Here is a 19,600-nt window from a genome sequence, read left to right as displayed (position 1 = left end):
TGTCTCAACATTAAACCACATAAGATCTAAACAAATGGCTTATAAATTGATATGATTTTAAATGACTTCAAGAACATTTCAGGTATCTTGTTAAAGTTCCAGGAGGACAAATTTAATCCATAAGATACACTGAAAAGTATTGTATTAGGAAAAAACAAAACAAAATATAGCAACACATCCCTCACTGAAAAGGAAAGTGGAACTTACAGTGCATTGTCAAATTTCCCAGAGCTATACTGGTGAACATAAGAAGAATAAGCCAAGTCTTCATGAGCTGTTGCTACATGGATATTTTTGCCACCAAACACTGACTGCCGAATGTCAAGGGCTGCCTGAAAGAGTCATGAGAATAACTGGTAATACTGTGAATCCTTAAAAGACACTACCCAGTTAAATTAAGCATCCTAGTAATTTAAATATATATTCTATATACTCAATCCCATCAGTTTTGAAAAAAGTCCTGCTGTATTTAAATCACAACAGAACATAAAATTCACCTGCAGCCTGATTTTCTAAAGAGTAAGTCTGACTTAAAAGGCAATGGCTTAATAATAAAAATCATTCACAGGTCTTAGGAATTATATTAGTGTTTTTCTCTATGTCCTCTTCAGAAGTAAACTATAAAATCAAGGATACCTTGTCCAGAGCGATGGCATAACACATCACTTTCCTGAGACTGACTGAGATAAGGCCTAAAATAATTGCTATCAAGCCTCCTTGCTACTGCAAAGGCAGCTATAATGATTTGTGCTAAATCAACAACAAAGACAAGCCATCATCTCGGTAAATGAAAAATGGAAAACTACTCTTAAATACTGACCCACAACCCCCGAACTTTTTTCCTGGATGATTCTCTTATATTCCTAAAACATTAAGTTTTAAGCCTTCTAGGTATTATTTAGTAAAATAATGGAGTACCATATATGAGGAAGGGCTCAGAAAGAGTTATTTTTAGATAGTAGTTTATACATCACAAATTACAGGTCAGCAAGTCAATTTAGGTTGAAAGAAAAAAAGTGTAACTATTAACATACCTGATAAATTGCAACAGACTGACAGATATTATCTACATTGAGTAAGTAGAACCCATAATCTAGCAGTGTATCAGAATATTTTGGGTGTTTGGATCCAAAATGATCCCTATAAAAAGATACAAAACTATTAGGATATAAAGTAGAAATAAACAATTTGAAATGGTATTTTTAATAACAATCACCTACCGTGCCAAATACACTGCATGCTTAATTAACTGTTCTGCCTTCTTAAATTCACGTTTTACAACACAAGCCTAAAGATAAAGTGAAAAATTGTTAAATAACTCTGAAACAGTTAGTGTGTTGAAACACGTATGGCTTATATATTGATATAGTCAAACTATAATGGTTGAAAAAAGCATCTTCAAACATAAATAGAATGGTTCTATTTGTAATTTCTTTCCAAGTATTTGAAAATTCCATTATAAACAGATCTGAACATATCCTGGGAAATTACAAAACTTAAAATTTTGATAGTCATACCCAGAACAAACCTGTTATAACAAAGTCACCTTAGAGAGCTGGTATACTCCCATCCTTACGTATTATTAAAACAGAGGCGGGGAGGGTTCACCGTATTATTTTCTAAGGTACTTATTTATATCCCCGTTCTACAGTGGCTTACAACTATTTTGTAGTTTTCCATCTAATAACGTTTTTTTTTTTAAAATAGTTATTTATTTATTTATTTTATTTATGGCTGTGTTGGGTCTTCGTTTCTGCGCGAGGGCTTTCTCCAGTTGCGGCAAGTGGGGACCACTCTTCATCGTGGTGCGTGGGCCTCTCATTATTGCGGCCTCTCTTGCTGTGGAGCACAGGCTCCAGACGCGCAGGCTCAGTAATTCTGGCCCACGGGCCCAGCCGCTCCGCGGCATGTGGGATCTTCCCAGACCAGGGCTCGAACCCGTGTGCCCTGCATTGGCAGGCAGACTCACAACCACTGCGCCACCAGGGAAGCCCTAATAACTTTTAAATGCACAGAATTCCAAGTATTTCTATTGCTTCTTAAAATATTTTGGGGCTTCCCTGGTGGTGCAGTGGTTGAGAATCCGCCTGCCAATGCAGGGGACACGGGTTCAAGCCCTGGTCTGGGAAGATCCCACATGCCGCAGAGCAACTGGGCCCGTGAGCCACAACTACTGAGCCTGCGCGTCTAGAGCCTGTGCTCCGCAACAGGAGAGGCCGCGATGGTGAGAGGCCTGCGCACCGCGATGAAGAGTGGCCCCCGCTCGCCGCAACTAGAGAAAGCCCTCGCACAGAAACGAAGACCCAACACAGCCATAAATAAATAAATGAATAAATAAATAAATTAAAAAAAAAAAAATATTTTGATTCATGAGAAAGCCAGTAGTCTTTAATTGTAAATATTATTTGCATACAGAAATGTAAATCTTGCATATATATTAAGCTGTCTTTATATTAAATGTATATTCAATGTTATAAATTAAAAACATATTAATGTCTCTTCTAGCTCTAATAATAACCTGAATATTTATGCTGTTTACTTGCTCTAAAATGACTTATTTCATAAATTTCGCAGAAATCTTCAACTCTTCTAAATCTATAATTTTAGAATAATTCTTCTAATTGAAATTTCCGTAAGTAAAACCAACCAAAATGGAATATTCAAAACTAAAAAACCTCTGGGTAGAAAGAGTATATCTGAAAAGTACATCAATGCTTCAAAGCCTCAGTGTACCAAAGCAGCAATTTTTAAATATTACTAAATGGCTTCAAAGACTTAATGCATTTTTTTTTACAGAGTAAGAAGAAACTAGAGGAAAAATCAAGTAAGTATTGCCTACCCAGTCAAGAAAAAAAAAGCTATCACACTGTGACACTGCCAATACTATGACTAAAAGATTTATTACCAGTCTATCTTTTAGGAGAAAAGTGACGAAAGCCCAAACAACCATGACATAAGGAATTCAGGTTGCTGTAAAGGTTTAAGAAAGAAGCCAGATTTCTAAAACGGAGCAGAGAAACTTAGAAAATAGACTTTGTTATCCATGAGTATGCAATACCTAATTTGTTAAATAGTAGGTTAATTTACACAAATTTAAAGTTTACTAAATCCTATAATCCATTTAATAATTTCAACATTATATTCACCTTAGAAGCTTGTCTTAAAACATCCACCACGACTTTGACTGGTAAGCCTGTTGTGATTTCTTTCATTGCCTCAATGCACCATTTGTATGCCTAAAAAATATTTACAGAAGAGCAAAACCTGTGATATATCAAATTGACAATATTTAATGAAATGATTATGAATTTTTCCTGCAAGCTTGCAAGTACTTGAATAAGAACACATACAAAATATTTACACTTAAAATTTTCTCTCAGAGGCTGAGTCTTCTTGAAAGTGTAAGTTTGTTACATTTTTCTTTGGATATGTGACACATATTCAGGAAATCAGAGGCACGTTCTTTGTGGCCCAGAAGCCTTTGCACATACCGTCCCCTCTGCCTTAAAATACATTCCCCTCCTCCCTCCGACCCCTTAAACCACCTAAGTTGTCCTTCAGGTTTCAGCCCTAGACTAGGTTTCCTGTACTTTCCTTCCCCTACTGTAACACTTATTATTTTGTATCTTAATTGCTTGTTTAGTTGAGTGCTTACTTTGTGCCAATTATTGTTCTAAGCACTTTATGTGCACTAACACATGTAATTGACACAACACCCCTTTGAGATATGTACTATTATTATAGGAAAACGAGGTGCAGAGAGATTAAGTACTAGGCAACGTGCTGGCACATAGGTATCTATTGGGGAGCACAACAGAAAATGTCCTTCGTCTCCTAGTGCTTAGTGGGGAAAAAAAGCAAAATAAATTACTTTAGATAGTAAGAACTGCTTCAAAGAAACAAAATAATATTATGAAGGGGTCACAAAAAATGTGGGGAAAACAAATTGAAAATATTAGAAAGTAAACATTTGTTTTCCTCTGTAAGCTTCCATCTCTTCCATTCCACCTAAAAGATGTAGCTATTCAGAAGCAATTTTGATGCAAAAAGGAAATATATGCGATTTAGGCCAAAAAACCTGATTTGTTTGTAAGATACTAAATAAGCTGATTTTGTTCCAGAATAAGAATGTAAAATCTGTGGTAAGTTGTAATACTGCTTTTAAAATATTTACTGCCCCTCCTCGGGGAAAGATAAACTTCCCTTCCACATTAAAGATGAGAATGGTTATGTGAGTTCCTTTAGCCAAAATATTAATTAAAATATAAGCAGAGGTGAAACGTGGCATTTCTGGGAGAAAGCTCTAAGAACCAGTAATCCCTTCCCCATAATGTTTCTGCCTCTGCTCAAGGCTGATAATGTTCTAGATAGAAGCTGCTCCACAACACAGGGTTTTGAACAAAGTACAGATGTGATGTTAAGCAGAGCCACAGAGATCCCAAGACGGGATGTAGCATGAGCAAGAAATAAACTTTTATTATTCCAAGTCAGTGCTGTTTGGAGGTTGATATTACCTTAGCATAACCTAGCCTACATGGACTAATAACAGAATATGGTGATACTTCATCAAACTACTGATATATCCTCAAAATTTGTGTACTTTTCTGTAGATACAATGACAAATTTATAAACTATCAAGATTATCCAAGAAACATCTATAGACTTAAATATTCCTCATGAATGTGCGAGTTGCAAAGATCATGAATAAGACACAGTATGACACCCCAGTTCAAATGTTCAGAAAGAAAATAACTGTCAATTAAATAGTAACTGCCTAGTAAAGAAAGTAGAAACTGGTGGGACTTCCCTGGTGGTCCAGTGGGTAAGACTCTGCCCTCCCAATGCAGGGGCCCTGGGTTCAATCCCTGGATGGGGAACTAGATCCCACATGAGGCAACTAAGAGTCCGCATGCCGCAACTATGAGCCCGCATGCCGCAACTAAACATGCCGCAACAAGGATCCTGAGTGCCGCAATGAAGACGCAGTGCAGCCAAAATAAGTAAATAAATAAAAATAAATATTAAAAAAAAAAAAGAAAGAAAGTGGAAACTGGTGAATAAAAGGTACTTTTCTTCCACTGAATACATCAGTGAGTCTGGACATATTAAGGTGGGTCTGGAGCTGGGTACATGAGTAGAAAACGGCAAGATATGACTCACTTTATAGAACAGAAAGAAGGATGCAGGGCAGTATGAAAAACGAGGATGAAAAGAAACAATGAAAGAGGAATCAGAGATGGCCAAGATGAGGAGGACATATGCAGAGAGATAAAAGATGGTGGGGCACCTGAAGAATTTTTCTTTTTCTTTTGGGCGTACCATGCGGCTTGCGGGATCTTAGCTCCCCAATCAGGGACTGAACCTGGGGCCCCGGCAATGAAAGCACTGAGTCCTAACCACTGGACCACCAGGGAATTCCCAGAAGAACTTTTAAGGTAGGCATTTCTAATACTTGAACTGTTGCTGTTTACTTCATTCTCATTTCTAGTAAAGGCTATCCACACAAAGGCCCTCTGTGAATGGGGTTCTTTGTTTTTGGTATGTGAAAATCATAGAAAGGGGCCAAATTCTATATCTGGGTCAATAAGCTATGGAATAGTTTGCATAAAAGGGGCGGCAAAATAATCCATCGACAGAACGAGTTCAGCAGACATAGGAATTCAGCATTAAAAATAACCGGAAGAACTTACATAAACCTCCTGAGAAAATGCAGGCATGCTGATAAGGATTTTAGATTTTAACACGTACACTTAATGACTTAAAAAAATTTCCCCCCAACTTTACTGACATATAACTGACAAATAAAAACTGTATATATTTAAGGTGTTCATGATGACTTGATATACATATACACTGTGAAATGACTGTCACAATCTAATTAACACAGCCATCACCTCACACTGTTGCCTTTTTTGTGTGTGATGAGCACACTTAAGACCTACTCTTAGCAAGTTTCAAATACACAATACAGTATTAACTACAGTCACCACACTGTACGTTAGATCCTCAGAACTTACTCATCTTATAATGAATTGTTAAGCTTTCAAAAATAGTTAATGCAAACAATGAGGCATGCCTATTAGAATGGCAAAAATCTAAAACACTGACAACACCAAATGCTAGCAAGGATATGGAGCAACAGGAGCTCGCATTCATTGCTGGTGGGAATGTATACTGGTACAGACAGTTTGGCAGTTCCTTAAAAAACTCATACTCTCACCATACGATTCAACAAATGCATTCCTTGATGATACCTCTTAGATATTAAAAGCAGGATGATCCTAGCACTGGGATTATAAACATCACTTCACAATTATTCTAGAATTCTCCAGTTTCACTTCTAATGGTGACGTTCCTTTAAATATGGAACATACATGTATTTATATTACAGGGTAAAAATTGAGATAGGGATAATTTTAAAATATGAAAGCTAAATGACAGCTATCTGAGAGCATAAAGTAACTATGATATTCTTCCATAAATAAAGGAGTTACGCTTACACAGCTCACTTCTCAACTATGTATTCATCAGCACCAAAGCCTTAATTTAACAGTATAAAGCCAAGAATGAGGCTATCTTTCTCATAATGCAGAAACAGAAGCAAAACAATGCAATAAAGTATAAATAAAATCTAGGTTCCCACTGAAACGAATGCCTTCAAGTTATGAGAGTTCACCGAGAGCTGCACATCCAATAAAAAAGCACCTATTAAAGGTTCATTTAACAGAGCATGCCCTCAAAATAATTTAGGCAGAGATACATTTGGTCAAATTAAAAACAAACACAAAAACAGGCTCTAAACTGTATATGTATGTTTAAAATTCATCTCACAGAATAATCCTTTTGCCTAATTTAAAATATTCCATTACAAATGCATATTGCTTTAAGTAAACCTAATATGTCAAAATGAGATCTATTAAAACAAATATGACATTATATGATTTATCTTTTGTTTTATAGATACTTACTGGTCACAGTGAAATGTTCTTCAAAACACTCACCTCATCATAGTGACTTTTTGCAAACAGGAGTGCACACAGTTCTCCATAGAGCGCAGCTCTGTTTGCTTGCTGGCCATGTTTTGAGAGTTTATCCATGTATGTCTGAGCTAACTTAAATGTTTCTTCACCCAAATGATATTTGCAGTTTCCATTTCGCACATGAAGCAATCTGCAGAAGCACAAATAACATTACTCTATTTCTGATAGCTATTTCCAGCATGGTAGAACTGATAACCTCTTACTGATCACTATGTAGCACCCAAATAAGTTAAGGTCGCGAGACAGAAGAAATGAGGCAGCACTGGAAAACAACCGTCCGGCTGAAGCTGGGACCGACTAATGCACAGAAAAAAGTATATGCTCGTTCCAGAAAGCTACCTATGGTTATCTCATCCAACTTTGATTCCTTATCTTCTCTAAATATTTTGTGTATTTGTGCACTTACCATGTGCTACATCTATCACTTAATTCTTTTTGTTCCAAATCCCAAAGTAATGCAGTTTCATTATAAAAAATTTGGAAAACAATGAAGACAATAAAAATCAACATGAAATTCTATTACCTACCATTACTTTCCATTCTTTTTTTTAGGATATTCGTGCAACCCTTGATCAGTTACCACTCATTTTATGTTGCTTCATAAAAGTTGTTTTTACTTATCTTTCCAGTAAGATAAGTTCACTGAAAATAGTGGTACTGCCAGTTCTTTCTTTTATAACCTTTATCCTCTATGGTGGAAAAATACAGAATTCTTTACACAAAGTATCTGTAAAACCATGCTATCTAGTTTGTTGTTGTTGTTTTTTTAATATTTATTTATTTAGGCTGCACTGGGTCTTAGTTGTGGCACGTGGGATCTTTAGTTGCGGCATGTGGACTCTTAGTTGTGCCATGCGAACTCATAGTTACAGCATGCATGTGGGATCTAGTTCCCCAACTAGGGATCGAACCCAGACCCCCCGAACTGGGAGCGTGGAATCTTACCCACTGGACCACCAGGGAAGCCCCCAAACCATGCTATCTAGTGATATGTAAGAGTAGTAAAATGCTTTAGGTCAGAATGAGGTCAAGATAGCAACAGACTATACCTCTGTATAGACCATACAAGACAGGAGAACACAGTGAGGACTGGACATATATTTATGTATCTATTATAATGTTGGCTAAAACATTATGTCCATATATTATGCTGAACATTATGTCCATATATCATGACAATTTTCTGAAAATGCTCAGCCCTGAGAGGGAACAAAATATAAACGTAATTTAAAAGAAAACCAAGTATTAAAAAAAGAAAACCAAGTATGAAGAGGTTAGGAAGCATTCTTCAGGAGTATTAAATAAAACCCAGATACTTAAAATCTAATTTTTCTATCTATTCCAAAAATATTAACAGATCAATGACCCAAGATGAGAAACACTCTAACAGTCTTCTGATGTCTATCATTCCGTTGTACAGTGAGAAAAAAGAGAGTACTTTTAATTTACTTTTTTAAAAATTGAAGTCCAGCTGATTTACAATGTTGTGTTAATTACTGCTGTACAGCAAAGTGACTCTGTTATACATATATATATACATTCTTTTTCATATTCTTTTCCATTATGGTTTAATCACAGGATACTGAATATAGTTCCCTGTGCTAGACAGTAAGACCTGTTGTTTATCCATTCTATATATACCAGTTTGCATCTGCTAATCCCAAACTCCCAATCCATTCCTCTCCCACCCCCCTCCCCCCTTGGCAGCCACCAGTCTATTCTAAAAGAGAGTAATTTTAAATTATCAGTACTATTCAATAAGGTGGCAAATATTACACAATGCCACTGTGTATCCTCCCAACACTCACAATACAGTTATCTGCTTTTAGAAAAGACTAAAACCCTCACATAAAACAATACAGTATTGAAGTTAATAAAAAGTTCTGGGGACTTCCCTGGTGGCCCAGTGATTAAGAATCAGACTTCCAATGCAGGGGACCTGGGTTCGATCCCTGGTCGGGGAACTAAGATCCCACATGCCGCAGGGTAACTAAGCCCGCACGCCACAACTACTGAGCCCGAGCGCTCTGGACCCCGAGCGCCACAACCAGAGAGCCTGCGCACCACAACTACTGAGCCCACGCGCCACAACCAGAGAAGCCCGCACGCCGCAATGAAGAAGAATCTACACACCACAACGAAGACCCAGTGCGGCCCAAAAAAATCTGAATGGAGTATCTTTCATATTACAAAATTTCAACTTAAAGAAGAAATATATATAATTATCAGGCAACTCTAGAATGGTGAGTTGATTAGATTTATATTTTAAAGCAGAAATATAAAAGTAGAAAAAATGTTTTGTATACAGGCAACTTTTCATGCTAAAATAAGTACACTCATACAGAATAAAGAGACAATATCACTTGACAGTCAAATTGCTGATCTAATGACCAAGCAGTCTGCAATGATTCCTGTCACTATGAAAAAAAAAGTGAAATCTAGTAAAAGATTATAGTAAAAAGAAATATGTACTTCAGATGATAAAGTTTTCAGAGACTCTCATAGTCAAGTATTGACTGAACACCTATATGTGCCAGTCATTTCTATTTCTCTAGGTGCAAGGGATATAGTGGCAAACAGGAGAGAAAGAATCCATGACCATAGAAGCTTCATTCTAATAACGGAGGCACTATACAATGGGGGAAAGACAGCCTCTTCAATAAATGGTGTTGAGAAAACTGGACAGCTACATGCAAAAGAATCAAACTGGACTACCTGCTTATACCATAAAAAATAAATTCAAAATGGATTAAAGGCTTAAGTGTTAAGTCCTGAAACCATAAAACTTCTAGAAGAAAACATAGGTAGTAAGCTCTCTGACATCAGTCTTAGTAATTTTTTTTTTTGGATATATCTCCTCAGGCAAGGGAAACAAAATCAAGAGTAGACAAATGGGACCACATCAAACTACAAAGTTTTGCACAGCAAGGAAAACTATCAAAAACCCAAAAAGGCCACCTACTGAATGGGAGAGGATACTTGCAAACAATATATCTGGTAAGGGGTTAATATCCAAAATATACAAAGAACCCATACAACTCAACATCAACAAAACAAACAACCCGATTAAAAAATGGGCAAAGATCCTGGGTATTTACCCAAAGAAAACAAAAACACTAATTAGAAAAGATATATGCACCCCTATGCTCATTGCGGCATTATTTACGACAGCCAAAACATGGAAGCTACCTAAGTGCCCATCAATAGATAATGGATAAAGAAGATGTGGTATATACACACAGTGGAATATTGGCCATAAAAAAGAATGAAACCTTGCCATCTATGACAACATGGATGGAACCAGAGGGTATTATGCTAAGTGAAATAAGTCAGACAGAGAAAGACAAACACTGTATGACTTCACTTATAGGTGGAATCTAAAAAACAAAACAAATGAACATAACAAAACAGAAACAGAGTTACAGACAAAGAGAATGAACAGGTGGTTACCAGAGGGGAAGGGGGTAGGGAAAGAAATAGGTGAGGGAGATTAAGAGGTACAAACTTCCAGCTGCAAAATAAATGAGTCACAGGTATGAAATGTGCAGTACAGGGAATACAGTCAATAACTGTAATATCTTTGTATGGTGACACATCATAACTAGACTTATCTGGTGATAATTTAGGTTGTATAGAAATATCGAATCACTATGTTGTGTAACAGGAACTAACATAGTGTTGTAGGTCAATTATACATCAAAAACAAACTCATGGAAAAAGAGATCAGATTTGTGATTAACAAAAAGGTAAGAGGTGGGGGGAGGGGGAATTGGACGAAGGCAGACAAAAAGTACAAATTTCCAGTTATTAAGATAAATAAGTACTAGGGATATAATTTATAACATGATAAATTAACACTACTGTATGTTATACATGAAAGTTGTTAAGAGTAAATCTTAAGAATTTTCATCACAAGGAAAAAATTTTTTTCTATTTCTTTAATTTTGTATCTGTATGAAATGATAGATGCTCACTAAACTTGTGATAATCATTTCACAATGTATCTAAGTCAAATCATTTTGTTGTACACCTTAAACTTACACAGTGCTATCTGTCAATTATATCTCAATAAAGCTGGAAGAAAAAAAAAGCTTCATTCTAGTGGGGAGAAGTTTATTAGGCAGACACACACCAATTAAGACAAAGATAAATGCTATGAAGATGATAAAAATAGGGTGATATGATCAAAGCCTTCTTAAAGGAAGGGCTTAGGGTAGACAGGGAAGAATTCTCTTGCGGAGGTAACATTTGAGTTGACACTTAATGATGAAGAAGCAATCATGTGCAGATCTGGGGGAAGCATGTTCCAAAAAGAAGGAATAATGAGTGCAAAAGCCCTGAGAAAGGGAAAAAAAATCTGGCATAATCAAACAACAGTAATAAGGCCAATGTGTCTGGAGTATTTCTTTTAAAATAAATTTATTTATTTATTTATTTAAATTTTTGGCTGTGTTGGGTCTTCGTTGCTGTGCACGGGCTTTCTCCAGTTGCAGCGAGCGGGGGCCACTCTCCGTTGCGGTACACAGGCCTCTCACCGTGGTGGCCTCTCCCGCTGCAGAGCACGGGCTCCAGGCACATGGGCCTCAGTAGCTGTGGCTCATGGGCTTAGCTGCTCCGCGGCATGTGGGATCCCCCCGGGTCAGGGATGGAACCCGTGTCCCCTGCATTGGCAGGCGGACTCCCAACCACTACGCCACCAGGGAAGCCCGTCTGGAGTACTTTGAATAACAGATTATATAAAGAGAGATGAGAAAGTAGAGAAAAGAAAGATTTTTATAGGGTCTTACTGGCCATGGTAAGTCATTTGGGTTGCAAAAGTGAGATTACTTGATTTATGCTGTAGAACAACACTATCTAATAGAACTTTCTGAAATGTTCTATACCTGCTCTGCTCAATTTGGTAGCCACAAGCGGCTACTGAGTATCTGAAATCTGCCTAGTGTGACTGAGGACTGACTTTAAATTTTTAATGTTAATTAATTTTTTTTTAATTTTTAAAATTTATTTATTTATTTATTTTTGGTTGCATTGTGTCTTCGTTGCTGTGTGCGGGCTTTCTTTAATTGTGGCAAGCGGGGTCTACTCTTTGTTGCGGTGCACGGGCTCATTGCAGTGGCTTCTCTTGTTGTGGAGCACGGGCTCTAGGTACGTGGGCTTCAGTAGCTGTGGCACATGGGCTCAGCAGTTGTGGCGCATGGGCTTAGTTGCTCTGTGGCATGTAGGATCTTCCTGGACCGGGGCTCAAACCGGTGCCCCCTGAACTGGCAGCATATTGTTAACCACTGCGCCACCAGGGAAGTCCCATAATGTTAATTTAAATAGTCACATATGGTTAATGGCTACCATACTGAACAGTGCAACTCTAGAAAGATTGCTCTGGTTGCAGTGTGGAGAATGGATTACAGTAAAGCCAAGAGTGGAAGCAAGGCAACCAGGACAGAAGATATTACAAAAGTCCAGAAAAAAAACCCTTGAGAAAAAAAGGATTGGTATAAGAAATACAGATTTGATAGTTATCCAAATGGCTGAATGAGAAAAAAGTTAAATTTAGAGAATGAAAAGAACAGTGGTCACCAATCATTTCTACAATACTAAGAACTGCATTTCCAGCAAACTTCACTATAGGTATTCTGCCTAAAAATTAGTTTCTGGAAATTATTTACTAATTGGTGGGGGTAGCAAACTACATGTTTTATGCCAGAAAAGCACAGCTTGATATTTTCTCCAGTCTCCGCTGATGATCTATTTAAACAAAAGGGCAAATTCAACATATGGAGACTCTTCAGGGTCTGTGTGTCCATCTGGGCTGACAATGAGCAGGATGCAGGATCCAAAAAACTTTTGGTCCAACTGAGGATCTAATTTTGCCTCAACGTTCAGCCTAACAAAAAGGCAGGTTCTCAAGGCTCTCCAAATGTGGCACTACCATGTAAGCACAGTATTTTATTTTAATAGATTTAAAGATAGATTTTATTTTCTAGAGCAGTTTTAGATTCACAGCAAAACTGAGAAGATAGAGATTTCCCATATACCTCTAACCCCACAGTATTTTATTTTTATGACAATGTAAAATCATAGCTACTTGATCAATAGCTATTATCAAAAGCAATTACTATGGGACTTCCCTGGTGGTGCTGTGGTTAAGAATTCACCTGCCAATGCAGGGGACATGGGTTCGATCCCTGGTCCGGGAAGATCCCACATGCCATGGGGCAACTAAGCCCGTGTGCCAAAGCTACTGAACCTGCAATCTGGAGTCCACGAGCCACAACTATTGAAGCCTGCACGCCTAGAGCCCGTGCTCTGAAACAAAAGCCACCTGAATGAGATGCCTGCACACTGCAACGAAGAGTAGCCCATGCTCGCCACAACTAGAGAAAGCCTGCGCGCAGCAACGAAAACCCAATACAGCCAAAAATAAATAAATAAATTTTAAAAATAAATTTAAAAAAGCAATTACTATTTAATTAGTTAAGTTATTCATTGTTTGAAGTGGAAAATATACAAATCTAGAGGTCACTAGTTTATAAATATATTTACTATAAGATTGAGCAAGATGACTAGTTAGATCCTCATTAGATAGACATGACAAAAATAAAATCTTAAAAGTAAACCCAAAGGAAAAAATCTCTCTCCTGCTTATGCAAGCATATTTTCCTATGAACTACTAACGAATTTTACAAATAAATGATAAACTGAAAGGGGAGGGTTGGGTAATTAAAAAAAAAAGACTGGTGGGCTTTTTAAAAAATTGTGGTGAAATGTATAACATGAAATTTGTCATATTAACCATTTTTAAATGTACAGCTTGGTGGTATTCATTATATTTACCATGTTTACAATCATCACCACCATGCATTTCCATAACTTTTCATCACCCCAAACAGACACTATAATATACAATAGCTTCCCATTATCTCCTTACACCCCCCAGCTCCTGGTAACCTTTAATTTCTCGTTTCTATCAATTTGTCTATTCTAGGTATTAAAGTAAAATCATACAGTATTTGTCTTTATATATCTGTCTTATTTCACTTAGAATATTACTTTCAAAATTCACCTATGTTGTAGCATACATCAAAACTGGCTGAATAATATTCCACTGTATATACAGTTGACCCTTGAACAACGTGGCGAGGGGGTTAGGGACACTGACCCTCCAGGGCAGTAAAAAAAATCCACATATAACTTTACAGTCAGCCCTTTGTATCTGTGGATTCAACCAAGAGTAGACCGTGTAGTACTGGAGTATGTATGTACTGGAAAAAAAAAAAAAATCCGTGTATTAAGTGGACGCTCGCTGTTCAAACCCACGTTGTTTAAGGGTTCTTTTGTCGATGGATACTTGGGTCATTTCCACCTTTTGGCTAATGTTAAATATTCTGCAATGAACACTAACACACAGGTATCTGTTTGTGTCCCAGTTTTCAATTCTTTGTGATATATATACCTAGGACTGAAACGGCTGGGTCATATGGTAATTTTTTTTGCTCAGCTTTTTAAGGAACCACCAAACTATTCTATAGCAGCTGCTCCATTTTACATTCCCATTAGCAATGCATGAGGATTCCAATTTCTCCACATTCTTATTAACACTTATTTTGTTTCTTCCTTCTCTCCCTTCCTTCTTTGCTCTCCCTTCCCTCCCTCTCTTTTTCCTCCTTCCTTCCTTCCTTCCCCCCCCCACTTTCGTTTTCTTTTCTTTTCTTTCTTACATTACAGCCAAACTGGCAGATGTGAAGTGGTATTTCACTGTTTTTGATTTGCATTTCCTTAATGACAAATGCTGCTTATTGGCCATTTATATATCTTCTTTGGAGAAATGTCTATTCAAATCCCTTACCCATTTTTTAATTGTGTTGATTGCTGTTGTTGAATTGTAGTACTTGAAATATTCTGGATAGTAGATCCTTACTTGATATATGATTTACAAATATTTCTCCTATTCCATAGGCTGTCTTTTCACTTTCCTGATAATGTCCTCTGATGTACAAAAGTTTTTAATATTGGTGAATTCCAATTCACCTGTGAACAGAGATAGTTTTACTTCTTTCTTTCCAACATGGATGCATTTTATTTTATTTTATTTTTGTCTAATTGCTTTGGCTAGAACTTTCAGGACAAAGATGAATAGTAGTAGTGAAAGCAGGCATCCTTGTCATGTTCTTGATCTCAGGGAGGAAGATTTGAATATAATGTTAGCTGTGGGTTTTTCATAAATGCCTTTTATCATATTAAGGAAGGTTCCTCTATTCCTAGTTTTCTGAATGTTTCTATCATGAAAAGGTGCTGGATTTTGTCAAATGTCTTTTGTGTCAATTGAGATGATCGTGGTTTTCACCCTTCATTCTACTAATGTGGTGTACTGCATTAATTTTCTTACGTTGAATCACCTCTGCATTCCTGGGATAAATCCCACTTAGTAATGGTGCATAATCCTTCTATATTCTATTGCATCCGATTTGCTAGTATTTTGTTGAGACTTTCTGCATTTATATTGATAGGAGACATTAGTCTGTAATTTTCTTTTCTTTTTTCTTCTCATGTCTTTTTTCTGGTTTTGATATAGGTTAATGCTGGCCTCATAGAGTAAGTTAGGAAGTGTTCCTTCCTCTTGATTTTTTTGAAGACTTTGAGAAGAATTGGTATTAATTCTTTTTATTTTTTTAAAAAATATGTATTTATTTGGCTGCATTGGGTCTTAGTTGCAGCACGCACAATCTTCATTGTGGAGGCGGGATCTTTTGTTGCGGCAAAAGGGCTCTTTGTTGCAGCACATGGGCTTCTCTCTAGCTGTGCTCAGGCTTAGTTGCCCCACAGCACGTGGGATCTTAGTTCCTCGACCAGGGATCGAACCCGTGTCCCCTGCATTGGAAGGCAGATTCTTAACCACTGGACCACCAGGGAAGTCCCTAACTTCTTTTAATGTTTGGTACAATTCACTACTGAAGTCTTCTGCTCTTGGACTTTTCTTTTTTGGAAGGTTTTTGATTACTGATTCAATCTCTTTGTTATAGGTTTGTTCAGAATTTTAATTTTTTTCTTGGGTCAGTCTAGGTAACTTGTGTATTTCTAAGAAATACCTGTCTGGTGTGGTTTTAATTTTAAGTGGGGAAGCAAAGCACTGCGAGATGTAGCAGATACTGCTGGCTCCCTAACCAAGTCATTTTTCCCATCGCATGCTTGTTGGCAGAACCCTGATTTTGTTAGGCACTGACCCCTTTCTCATAGGACTCATAAGTAAATCATGATTAGTTTAAGCCAATCCTAACATGGTGATCCCATTCAGATTGCCACTGATTGATTCAGAGGTCAACAAATGACCTAGCTCTGGTTAATGAGACTCAAGGGTACGTCAGCTAGGTGGTTTCTGAGAAAGGCTCCTTTGTCATTAGAGATAAAATATGGTCTTTCTTCTGCTGGACAATGTGGAATCTGCACGTGATACCTCAAACCACAGCAGCAGTCTTACAACCACTGGGGACAGAGGAGCCAGAAGATGGAAAAAACCTAGTTCCCTGATAACCTCTATGAATTCTGAATTAACCCATCCTGGAGGTACTTGACTTTGTACTGATTATCTTTTTAATCAAATTCTTTGTATTTTTAGGGTGCTGTGTTTATGTAGAGGGCTACTATCTTATTTGCTATACATGGGTTTATGACCTTTTTGTGGATTGTACATTTTATTGTCAATATCCCTTCTGTATCAACTAATGGTTTTCATCCTGAATTCTGCTTTTATTGTTAATATTATTGTCTAGGGGTATTTTCTTTTAACAATATATAGCTGGGTTTCATTTTTTATTTATTTTATTTTATTTTTTTTTAAAGAATTGCTTTATTTTTTTATTTTTGGCTGTGTCGGGTCTTAGTTGTGGGATCTGCCTTGCAGCATGTGGGATCTTTCGTTTGCAGTGTGTGGGCTCCAGAGCGTGTGGGCTCTGTAGTTTGCAGCACATGGGCTCTCTAGTTGAGGAACGCGGGCTTAGCTGCCCCGCGGCATGTGGGATCTTAGTTCCCCGATCAGGGATGGAACCCGCGTCCCCTGCATTGGAAGGCAGATTCTTAACCACTGGACCACCAGGGAAGTCCCTGGGTTTCATTTTTTAACCTTCTTGGCAGTCGCTGTCTCTAGATAGGGGAATTGAGTGCATTTACATGGTCATAGTTATATTTGGTTTTAATTGTTTCACATTTTTCAGTTATCATACTTAGTTATTTCTTCTATTCTCTTTGCTTATCTATCTACCTTGGACAAGTTTCCAATCATCCTTACCCCTACTCCCACTATTCTAATTTGGAATGTCTATCGTATTTTTCCATTAGTCAATTTATTATATACCGCTCCCTAGCACTGACAATGTTTGAACATTAAATGATAGGCATTCATATTCCCCTTACCAAGAAGAGACCTTTATAATACTTTCTTATACTACTACATTTTCCTAAATGTGTATTTTTAAAATAGGCTATTATGTAATACATGCCCAACAGCAAGCAACCTGAACATAATAACATGAGCCTCAATTTTCCATCCAAAAAGGTTTTTTGCCAACTTGAATACATCAAGTTTTAGGGATATATATGATAACATTTTGAAATTTATAGTATTTAAATCATCTTTATGTTATGTTATAAATACATATTTAAAATCTAAACTAAATTTTCAAAAATTAATTCTCCTTCTTATAATTTATGAAATGTTACCCAAACTATTCACACGCATCTTAAAACATTTATCTTCATCATCACCAAACTACTTCTTAGTCATCTAACAGTTTTTCAGAGTAAAACATTTTCACTTGCTTGAAAATCAGCACTTTTGAGTCTGCTTTTATGCCCCTAGAAATGTTATCCAAAGGTACCAGCAACCATTTGCAAAGCACTAAGACAGTTGGGTTTTCCCATTCCACCTAAGACAAGTAGACACCCATAATCTCCACAACCAAACCACTTAATGCATCACATTTCAAAGTAATATTCAAGAAGCCAGTTAATAAAGATATCTAACACAACTATAAGGTTATGACCCCTAGAATAATTCTAAATTTTGTGTTAAATTATGTTAAATTCCATTACTTCTGTAAAAAGAAAATTCTGCTAGGTGACCTCTATGAGCTTCCTGGTATTGGCACTGGCTGAGTTTCAGGCTAACATTTCTTTCCCAAACAGTACTTTGTTTTTCAAAACAAGAGACTTGCAAGAACATCACATAACATGAGGGACTTTGTAAGGCAACTCTTTTTTCAATTTTCAGGTGGAAAAAACACAAACAAACTTATCTTACATTTAATAGTATGCGGTAACTGAGAATTGTCTTGTTATTTCTAAAATTTCCCTTTCATTTCCAGTTTGAAAAAAAATCCTTACATAAGACATATTACAAATCCACAATTTGTTCTTCATTCTTTCCACTCCATTATGTCTAACTACATATTACAATATTCACTGCTTACCACTGTTTCTACACCATCTTCCCCTGTCTTGAGATTTGTTACTATTGAACTTTTATTTGGTTAGAGATATTCCTTGACTGTTTTCCTCAGATAAAGTACCTGGAGATATATTTGGTATCTACATATTTGAAAACTTTGAATTTTAGCCTAAAAGTTTGTGAAGTGTAGTATTTTCTCAGTAATTGAGATACTGCTCTTGTCTCTTAGCTTCTAACTCCTATTTATCCTTGGATTTCAAGAAATTCACCTGCTTCGGGCTCAAGGTTCTTTTTCAATCTAGATTCAAGTCTTTTCCCTCCAGTTCAGGAAGTTCCATTTTTCACTTAAAATCCCCAAAATACACCAAAATAATAATTGTGGTATATCTAGGCAGCAGAGTTACAGATAATATTTATTTTCTTCTTCATAGTTTTCTGTATGTTTTCAATTTGTTTGCTAATAGACACGCACATGAGCAGAACAAACAAAGCTATTAAATAGAAAGCAAGTAAAGTAAACGAAACTAGGCAGAGTCTTCAAGGAATAAAACAAAGACTGAGAAATGGTACCAGGTTTAAGAAGAAGAGTCTCTGACATTTGCTCTATACTGCTTCCATGCCAGCCCCAGATTAGAAACTGGTTTTGTGCTATTAAAGTTAAAAACACACTGTTACATTAGGCTCAAAGCTCCTGGGATTGGCTAAAGGATTTCATTAATATTTGTTCTCCAAAATAATCCTCTCCCAAATCAATTAAAAGCTAAGTAAGAATAATTTAATATTTTTTCAAAAAATACTACTATAATAATAAAAATTATCTTTACGTCTGTAATGGCCAAGAATTTAGCAAGCAAAGCTGTGTAGAAGCAAATTTTACTTTGAAATTTAAAATTCTTGTCTTCCCTGGTGGTACAGTGGTTGAGAATCTGCCTGCCAATGCAGGGGACACGGGTTCGAGCCCTGGTCTGGGAAGATTCCACATGCCACGGAGCAACTACGCCCGTGAGCCACAACTACTGAGCCTGCGCGTCTAGAGCCTGTGCTCCGCAACGAGAGGCCGCGACAGTGAGAGGCCCGTGCACCGCGATGAAGAGTGGCCCCTGCTCGCCGCAGCTAGAGGAAG

At 37.0% G+C, this 19,600-nt stretch overlaps 1 protein-coding gene across 2 annotated transcripts in view; it reads right to left on the bottom strand.

The window, feature by feature from the left end:
* Positions 1-19,600, bottom strand: part of APPBP2 (amyloid beta precursor protein binding protein 2) — a 72,762-nt gene that overhangs the window by 13,021 nt on the left and 40,141 nt on the right. The window contains exons 5-9 of one of the 2 annotated variants that reach the window (XM_082440024.1): positions 7,002-7,170; positions 3,147-3,236; positions 1,221-1,288; positions 1,035-1,140; positions 208-332 (exon numbers count right to left, since the gene is read on the bottom strand). In XM_082440024.1, coding sequence (XP_082296150.1) covers positions 208-332; positions 1,035-1,140; positions 1,221-1,288; positions 3,147-3,236; positions 7,002-7,170 — 558 coding nt within the window. The remainder of the gene's footprint in view (positions 1-207; positions 333-1,034; positions 1,141-1,220; positions 1,289-3,146; positions 3,237-7,001; positions 7,171-19,600) is intronic. The other variant, XM_082440025.1, reaches the window with a different exon arrangement.

The sequence above is a fragment of the Balaenoptera physalus genome (genome assembly GCF_965194825.1).
Source record: "Balaenoptera physalus genome assembly, chromosome: 20".
Taxonomy (NCBI): Eukaryota; Metazoa; Chordata; class Mammalia; order Artiodactyla; family Balaenopteridae; genus Balaenoptera; species Balaenoptera physalus.
Note: the sequence above shows the minus strand (reverse complement) of the source record. Positions and strands in the feature narration are given on the sequence as shown.